General features: G+C 35.3%; 1 protein-coding gene across 4 annotated transcripts in view; it reads left to right on the forward strand.

The window, feature by feature from the left end:
* Nucleotides 1–8,571, forward strand: part of FYB1 (FYN binding protein 1) — a 180,748-nt gene extending 172,177 nt beyond the window's left edge. For all 4 annotated transcript variants that reach the window (XM_027774868.1, XM_027774872.1, XM_027774870.1 and 1 more), the window contains 3 exons: nucleotides 3,566–3,599; nucleotides 6,735–6,766; nucleotides 7,807–8,571. In XM_027774868.1, coding sequence (XP_027630669.1) covers nucleotides 3,566–3,599; nucleotides 6,735–6,766; nucleotides 7,807–7,829 — 89 coding nt within the window. In that variant the 3' untranslated portion in view covers nucleotides 7,830–8,571. The remainder of the gene's footprint in view (nucleotides 1–3,565; nucleotides 3,600–6,734; nucleotides 6,767–7,806) is intronic.
* The last annotated feature ends 1,424 nt before the right edge of the window (nucleotides 8,572–9,995 follow it).

A 9,995-nucleotide genomic window follows, 5' to 3' on the forward strand; every position in this document is an offset into this window, starting at 1 on the left:
TATTTATTTATTTATTTATTTATTTTTATTGTCAAAGGATATATGCATTCAACCAGAGAGCGAAAACAGACAGGAGAGAGAAGGGAAGAAAGCAACTCCCCAGTGGGGGATGGTCATGCCAAAGCGCTTTTTTTTGCCTCCATTTCTCCACCCTGTGAAGATTTTAGATATGTACTCACATGGCACCCAGCATTTTTTTCAAGTCACCAGGACTGGGATTAGAACTGTAGTCAGTCATGTGGGCTCTGGTTTCTAATGCATAGACTAGAAACTAGTCTAATACGTAACCACTTACTATGGCACTAGCTACTAAAGTTTACTACATACACACACACACACACACACACACACACACACACACATATATATATATATACATACATACATACATAGGGGGCCAACAGATGGGATAGCAGTTGCATCACTGGACTCCCACATGGCCAACTATGGTTTAAGTCCCAGACTTGGTGGCTTGAAACTCACACTGGGTACATATGAATGAATCCCCAAGATCCCGGAAGGCGAATGGAGGAGAAGGGATTGTGGTGTGGCCATCCCCCCCCTTGAGGATGATCTCTCACTTTCCCTCTCACTGTCTCTGTCTCTCTCTCTCTGTCTCCATCAAGTGCAGACACCCTAAAGCACAACCTCTCAAAAAATATATATATACACACACATATACTATTATATATTATATATATGCTATATATGTGTGTATACAGATATATTTTATATATACATAATAGTAGAATAATTCCTATCTCTAGTAACATTTTATTACTTTTTATATGTTTTTGTAATTTTTTATCTTACAATTTTAGTTCAGAGACATTATGAAGCCCTAATAACTTATAATGAGATTGATTTTCATGTTAAAGGTTTAATTTCCTATATGTCATTATTTCTTAATCATTAGCATATCACAATAGATCCTGGGAATATTTACTATTTTGTCATTTATTTACCAGTTTATTTTAAGAGAAAATCCAAAACTAAAGCAGAACCACAGATTTATTTTCTCTTTAAATAGTTATTGTAATTTATGATTTATATATAATCATTACACATCTCTATAGGGTACAGGATGGTCTTTAAAAATATGTATGCAGTGTGTAATAAACAAATCAAGGATATAAACATATTCACCACCCTCAACATTTAACATTGTATTATATTGTGAACATTCAAAACACTCTCCCATGGTTATTCTGCAAGTATAAACTGAATTGTCTATGCCAGAACACTAATTTTAACCGACAAATGAAAGTCTATGACTATTACCACCCAGAGAGACCTGTTCAAATTTTATTTTAGCCTCAAATATAGGTACAGTTAAAGACTGATTTTTAGTTATTTACTGTGATCCTGACACGAAAGCCACAATTTGTTCTGAAAACTTGTTACCTGCACCAATTTTCTCTTTTGAGAGACACATGTAGAATTGAATTTGCTAGACAAGAAATTGTTCCTCTTTAAAAATAATGTTAGGGGCCAGATGGTGGGGCAGCAGTTAACACCCTGCAGGGCTGACCCACACGAGAAGATCGTGAGTTTCTATCCGGAGACCTCTTTGTACAGTGTGTACACACGCCCACAATCTCAGGTTGGCTGAGGCTGGAGGTGAATCCAAGTGTGAAAACCCTGTTGAGGGTGTGCTCTCTGTCTCTCTCACACATGGAAGAAATAAGTAAACATTTTCTAAAATAAATAAATAAATAAACATGATGTTAAATGATGTATACTTTTATTTGAAAATAAGACTTTATTAACATGAAGTGAACTGTAATAGCAAAGGCTACCCAGGGGCCATAGATATTAATTCTAGATATTCTTATAGTCGTGATTTTTGCTTAATTGAAATAAAAAGGAAGGTATAGAATGGGCTAAATTCTCATGCTCTGAGTAAAATACAGCTTTCTTATACCTTTATCGTTTCGATACCTGCCTCTTTCTTTCATATTACAAAAGTTCAAGATAATTTTGACTCTTTTTCAAACATGATGCTATGAACAGACTTCATTAAAAAAAATAGTGAATTTCTTGGTAAAATATTTTGATAGAGAATCCCCCCATCCTGGAAAATTTCAAGAGAAAGTTCACTTTCTTAAAATTTAATCTATAATTTCAGTTGTATGATCTTAACTTAAAAAACAAAATGTTCTATATTAAATCAATGGCAATATGACACCAGTACATTTAGGAACGTTTATCATTTGCACTACTCTCTGCTGCTCAGCTTCCCCTTCGTAATTTTTTAACACATTTATTTCGATTTAGAAACAAAAACAGATCTAAAGTAGAGCAAGACCAACAGATTGACTCAGAGAGAGAAAGTATTTAGAGACTGACTGTATTGAAGAGGCACTAATCTCAAGCAGACAATAGATTTTTAGGTACCGAGACAAGATGTACAATTCCAAAGGTGGGTAAAATGAATTAAATGTCAGCACAAATTTTTTTCAAGAAAAATAGTCCATATTTTTCTTTTGAAAAATTTGCACAGTGAGGAGTAAATGTAGGTGTTCACAAAAGAAAAAGTGCCAAATCTTAGCTTGCCTGCGTAGAAAATGATTTGCTTTCTACTTAACCAGGGCATTGTTAGAATCCCTGGTGTGTGGTCTTCTAATAGTACTTTTGTCCCGTGAATGATGACATGGAAATATTGATGCTATGTAAAATGGCAAAAACGGTAGAGAAAGTTCTTCCACACTGAGTATGAGAGCTATTTTGAATCCATTTAGAATTACCCCCTAGTCATTAGCTCATCGGCATCTGAAAGGGGAGTTGAACATAGTTCTGACCTTGTTCAGTGTAACATTTAAAAAGGTTAAGTCTTAGATCTGGTGGTATTTAAGATACTTACCTGTAAATGCTTTTGTAATCTACGCTTATGAAATTCTTCCTAATGTTGAGGCAGGTGGCTGATACCTTGAATAAATAGATTAAAATTTGAAGGAGACCTGTACAGCAACCGGTAGCTGAGAAAAGGGAAAAAAAAAATTTTTTTAAAGAGATTTTTGCTATAAGGCACAATGTGTGCTGCCAGAGAGACAGAAAGTGAGAAATCACCCCCAGGGGAATGGCCAGGCCTCAATCTCTTCACCATGCTCCTCTTGGGATTTTGGGCACACACCCCCTCTGTGAGTTTAAGCTGCCGGTCCAGGACTCGAACCATTTTGACTGCATGTGAGTCCAGTGATGATGTAACCATTTTGCCATCTGCTGGTCAAAAAAACCTTTTTTTAAAAGGAAAAGAGGAAAGATTATAATTGAGGAAAAAAGAGACATATCAGAGAGAAAAAGGTTAGGAAAAAAAGGCAAGTGGACAAAAATCAGAAAAATGGGTCCTATGTGGAAGCAGATACACTTATTCAATATATTGGGTTGTCTGGAAAGCTATGACATATTTTGCATAGAAAAACATAGAAAAATGCATCATGACTTTCCTGATGGCCTAATATTATACTATAATAATTATTCACTTGTATTTCAATTTCTTAAAGGAAATATTAAAGGTATTTCAAAATTTACTATTCATAAAATTTATTTTCTTTTTCCTTCATAGATGGTTATGTGCTTCGGAGTTATCTGGTGGACAAGTAAGACCATTTCTCTTTGATCTTTTTCTTTTCCTTTTTTTCCCCTTCTTTTTCTTCTTAATTGCCAGAGAGCATGTACACTCATCAGAGACAGAGAGAAAAAGGTAGGGAGACACAGAGAAAGTAACCTCCAATGGGGTGTAGTCATGATACAATCCTTTTTCCTTCATTTCTCCATCCTATCAGGTTTTTGGGCATGAGCGCACGCACACACACACACACACACACACACACACACACCCCTGGTACATTTTTCAGGCTTTTGGGATCAGGATTCAAACTGTGCTTGGCCATGTGGGATTTGGCTCCCTTAACCACTGGACTAGGAAATTAGCCTTAAGTCCATTTTCTACTACATCATTTATATATTAAAAAAAGAAAAGAAAAGAAGAGAAGAGAAATTGTGTGTTTTACTGTAAAAAAGATTCTCGGTATCATTTAAATATTTAACCTACTGAATTATTATAAATAAATTTTAAAACTATGCTATTCTAATACCAATATGGTAGTATCCATAATAAAATTAGTGTTTTCATGAAATGCCACTTTTAATAGGCAGGAAGCCCTTTTCATTTATGATTATACAATTTATAGTTTTATATACTCGCTGAGATCTTCACTCAGCAAACACTGAAGACAGGTCAAAACCACTAACTCATAGGGAACCAGCAGTTAGCGTAATGGCTATGTCGCTGGACTTCCATGTAGTCGACCGTGGTTCGCGTCCCGGACCCGGTGGCTTAGAACTCACACTGGGCACGTGTGCGTGCATGCCCAAGATCCCGAGAGGAGAATGAAGGAGAAGGGATTGCGGCATGACCATCCCTTCTGGCGGGTGATTTCTCGGTTTCTGTCTCTATGTCTCTCTCTGTCTGGGGAGCGCACACGCCCTATAGTGAAAACCTCTCCAAAAACTACTAACTCATTCATTAGTACTATACATTTCACTGATCATTGCTGTTGGTTCGGATGAATTAAATAGGGCTCAATTAGTGTCTACACAGTAAGTACTAATATCACCTGTTAACAGTAGATAGTTCAGCCCCTAATGAGGGCTTTTCTTCACTCACCACACCAGGCATAGCAGGGTATTATGTTGTCTTTTTTAGAAGCATGCCAGGAAAAAAAAAAAAAGAGAGAGAGAGAGAGAGAGTAGTCAATGATTCTTGTATTCTTATGAATAAGATGTTGTCACAGTCTGTCACAGTCTGGTACTAGTGCACCGGTAGAGTCCCCCCAAAGCTGTAAGATTCTCTTCTGACTAACCCAGTACAAGAAATGAACTACATTGTCAGAGTAGGCCACATATCAATGAGCAGAATTACGGAATTCTGCATAAAGAAAAAAATCAAGGCATACACACAGATTGTGTATCCATGAGCAACCTGACGCTGATCAGAAGAAGACAAATCCATGTTAAGAGCTCTGTCAGCAAACTAGGAAAGAGCCAAAAAATAAAAATAATCATAATACCTTTGTTTTCCTCGGAGCCTTAATCACTGTGATAGGCATGGGACTTCTCATTAGGTTTTGTTCTATGAAAAGTACAAATTTTAAGGAGAATGTGTGACAAATAATAGGCCACCATCTTCATCAATGATTATTACAGGATGATTAAGAAAGAATTTAGAAAGTATACTTTCTACATAATTATTGGTTCACCACCTATTGACATGAGTACTTAATAAATGTTTATTGAAAAAAATGACAGGAAAATCTGTCCTCTTTGCACGTGTGTGTCAGATTCCTATTAGCTAAGCCCCCCCCCCCCCCCCCCCCGCAGAAAAACTACAACTTCTTCGTACCCACCCCCCCCCCCCCCCCCATTCTCAGAGAAAGGATCCTAACAGAAGACTTAGGGAGCGCGCAGCATCTGCCATAGTTGGCAGGAATCTGAAGGGCCTGCTGCTGCTTCCTCAAGACAGCACAGAGACAGCGCAGGGTCCAAGAGTGGGTCTGAGCTAAGCAACAAAGCCACCTTACATTTCCCAGCTTTGGAACTGAATCCTGTATTTCCAGGCTGTGTTAATATTTATTAAACTTCCTATTTTTATTATCTATGTGTCACCCGCACTCTCAGTAGAGTATAAACTGCTTAAAATCAAAGTTGTGTCTCGGTCATGTGTATTCCTGGTACACTGAAGGGATTCAATATGTTAGAGATTGTTTCACAAAGATCAGGACCAGGCAAAACCTAGTAAAAGGGGCCAAAACTACTATTATGAATGTTGTCTATAAGCATAAATAATATTTGTAGAATTATATGTAATAGTAAGAAACGTCATAAAATTATATCTTGGCTACTTATATCATAACTAATATTTACATATTTTATAATCAATATTTACATATTAGAATTAGAAAATTCTGTATTCATTTCCTATGCTAAATATGATTGCATTTCACTCAATGTTTGCAATTTAAGTAAAGGTGTAAGTCTGATATTGGCGGGACAAGCAGATGGTATAAAGGTTATGTCACTGGACTCCCACGCCGTCGATCGTGGTTTGAGTCCTGGACGTAGCAGCTTTAAACTCACACTGGGTATGTGTGTGTGCGTGCCCAAAATCTGAGAGGAGAATGGAAGAGAAGGGATTGCAGCATGGCCATCCCCCCCTGGGGTGGGGGAGATTTCTCACTTTTCTCACTTTCTGTCTCTGCCTCTCTCTGGCAAGTACACTCTCCCTATGGCAAAAAAAAAAAAAAAAAAATCTGATATTGGTGGATGTTAAAATGAATTACACTTTTAAATTAAAACCAATGAAGAAAAGAAGGAAAGAAAGGAAATGCAATGAGTATTGGTCCACAACTTGTTCAGTTTGTTCAGCTCAACAAACATTTCTTATGCGCGAAGCTCCTAGGAGGGTGTAAAGATGAACAAGGCCCAATCTGTACTTGAGGCATGTTTCGATTCTTTGTTTAGAATGAAACAGAGGATTAGATAAGTCAGTGAAAGAAAAGACAGATAAATATGACATTTCTTTTCCCTGATAAGAATGTGTAAAATGTAATTTCTCATCTTCATAGCCTTGATTGTGTAATGTAAAATCATATTATTAACTTTTTCTTCTAAATGTTGCTTTAATGTTCAGAAACCATCTTCTCTAAAATAAAAACTATCTTCTCTACTTACAGTGATGGAGAGATCTATGATGATATTGCTGATGGTAAGTCTAATATAGCACCCAGCAGAGAGGACAGCAACTGTGAATTTACTGTTTCTACAAATACTAAAAATTTCTTACTGAATTAATTAGACCTTTCCAATCTGATCAGAATTTGAATCACTTGACAAAGTTAGGAAATATAACTCCCCTAGTATAAAAAGAAAAAAATATATTATTTTCACATAGGAATCAAGGGGGAAAAAATTCTTATTTCTTTTCAATGAAAAGAGAAGTATAAAAATATTTGGTGAATTATTTATTGTACTATGAATCTTAGGAATTTCATTTCACCTAATAAATGTGAATGCTTCATCAATAATTACATACTTATTTTATAGCCAATAGTGCTTCACAGACATTATTAAATATTTCTAAATTATGATCTAAAAAAAATGAATCTCAACTGAAATGGAGCATAGTGCTAATCATATTGCCTTTTAACTTTTGATTACTATTTTTACTGATCTTTCATATTTTCAATTTCATTTAGAATGACTACAAAAAAATACATTTAATTATGTGCCAAATAATGTAACCTTGGTTCTCACTTGCTAGAGAATAAATATGTCCAGAAATTCTGATGCCATTAATATGCTAAACAAGGAAGTTGAATATATGACCTTTCATTTAACTAGCTTTTCATAAAGTAAACCAGTTCAGTTAGTGTAATGGCTATGTCACTGGACTCCCACGTAGTCGACCGCGGTTCATGTCCCGGCCTGGTGGCTTAAAACTCACACCGAGCGCGTGTGCGTGCATGCCCAAGATCCCGAGAGGAGAATGGAGGAGAAGGGATTGCGGTATGACCATTCCCCCTGGGGGATGATTTCTCGCTTTCTGTCTCTCTGTCTCTCTGTCTGTCTGGAGAGCGCACGCACCCTATAGCGAAAAACCTCTCCAAAAAAATAAAAAATAAAAAAATAAAGTAAACCAGTTCTACTTTTTTTAAGATCCTAAAGCCACATTTCCAACCTCGTAATACTTAGAGACTATGTGTTTTATATAACTATATTTAAATTTGTATTTTTTTTTCCTTTCAGGTTGCATCTATGACAATGACTAGCACTCAGCTTTGGTCATTCTGCTGTGTTTGTTAGTTACCAAGATAAAGTCTGGCTTTTAGTTGTCGTATGTTATTGGGTATCAAAGAAAATGAATGCATAAGCTATTCATTACCATTTGTTATGAAATTCTGATTATTTTATAAAGTTTTGAACTTAGAAAATGATCTCTTTGTTTAATCACTATCTCAGGAGACTGTATTAATAAGATATAATAATTATTAAATATTCCATTTTTGCTACAATTGTAAAGGTATTTATTTTAGACCATCAATAAATAATTTCCTTCCCCCACAAAAGAAGAAAGAAAAATCAGTCCATAAGAAGTGACTGTCTTGTCAAGAAAAAAAAAAAAGAAAAAAGAAAGAAGAATATAGAATATAAGGAAAGAAATTTTAAATCATCTCACAAGAATGCAAGCTATTGTTTGTGGCTCTAATTAAGATAGTATCCTATACTATTTATTCAAATTACCTATTTTTTAAAAAGGCAGAGCTGTCTCCTCTCCTAGGTAGGTTAAATGTTTTTGAAAATTATAGCAGTAGCAGAACTTTTATATAAACTCAGTTTCTATTTTTAAATTATGAATATATGTTAATTATTTGATAAGAATATTATGCATTTAGTATGCACATCTAAGATGAAACTGTGGAAGAATCTAAAATAAGTTTCCTTTTTACATATTCACATACTAACAGTTTAAATCTATACTCTGTTAAAGTATGACTATAACTAGAGCAGATATGAATGGGGAGTACCCTAAAATTAGGAAATATGCAAAAATGGACCTTGAAACGAACTAGTCTTTTATGGCCCCTCTTTACTATAAAAAAAGTTTTCATTTCAAAAACAATCCATTACTGTTTTAATTTTATTTATTATGATTATTATTATTATTAATTTGACTAGAAAGAAAGGGGTAGTGAGAAAGCAAGCCACCAGGTCCGGGACGCAAATGGTGGTTGACCATGTGTGAGTCCAGAACCCTAACCACACAGCTGCCAGCCCCCACAAATATACTTTTACAAGGTTTTGTTTTTGCTTTTGTTTTCAATTATCTAAAAAAAAAAAAAAAAATGTTAACCACTCTACTGGAAAGTTGACCAGCAGAGGAGACAGTACAAATTATAAACGCTAGTGTTACGGGAAGATACACCTTGTTGATATACACTCATCCCAAAATAAGCCCCGAAACAGAAAAATGTGAAGTATTTGGGTTTCAAATGCTAAGGACACTAAACACTGTGATACAAAATGTAAACCCTAACACTCAAGAAAATAACTTTTTAGGAAAGTTTTTTCACAACATATAAAATACAAATTAAGCAAAATCTAATGTGGGCTTTTCTGCTAATCAACCATAATGTGATACTGGATAAATTATTTATCCTCTCAGTTTCCTCATCTGTAAATTACACGATTAGACTGAGCAATTTTTGATGACTTTTTCACTAGATGGTACTTCAAGCTTTTATAATCTCTTCACTTCAGCGCCACCTTTCAGAAGATTTTTTTTTTGGTCTGTTTTAAAAACTTATTGATTAAATGATGATTAGTACAAGGGGACTTTAGAAAAGTATGTGGAGGGCTAGCCCTATGGCCTAATGGTTAAGGGAGCTGGTTATCACATGGCTAACTGCATAGTTTGAATCCTGGTCCTGGCAGCTTACCGGATGCATGCATTTGTGTGTCCAAAATCCTGACAAGATGGAGAAGTGGAGAAGGGATTGTGGCATGACTATGCATCACTGGGGGATGCATTCTCCCTGTGCCTCTTACCCTGTCACCCTCTCATGAGTACATATGCCCTCTGCAAAATTTAAAAATAAAAGGTGTGTAGATAAATGGAATTAAAGTATAAATTTATTTTGGTGTAAATTTTTTTTAATCCGTGCATAGTTTTTTAATAATACCCATTTTCCATCAACTTTTTTGAAGAACTTTTATACATTATTCATCTTTTAATATTGAAAGACCCACAGCAGTTTCTGAGAAGTGGCTGCTCTGAAATGAAATAATTTCAAATAACTGTAAAGAAACTCAAAGCTGGTCTCATTTTTTTTTTTTTTTGATAAGGGTATGTACCTTTTTGATGAATGTTTTTAATACTATTGGGTCATCAGGTAAGTCTTGATGCATTTTTGCATAGAAAAATACATCATACTTTC

This window comes from Tupaia chinensis, unplaced genomic scaffold (genome assembly GCF_000334495.1).
Source record: "Tupaia chinensis unplaced genomic scaffold, TupChi_1.0 Scaffold000489_1, whole genome shotgun sequence".
NCBI lineage: Eukaryota > Metazoa > Chordata > Mammalia > Scandentia > Tupaiidae > Tupaia > Tupaia belangeri.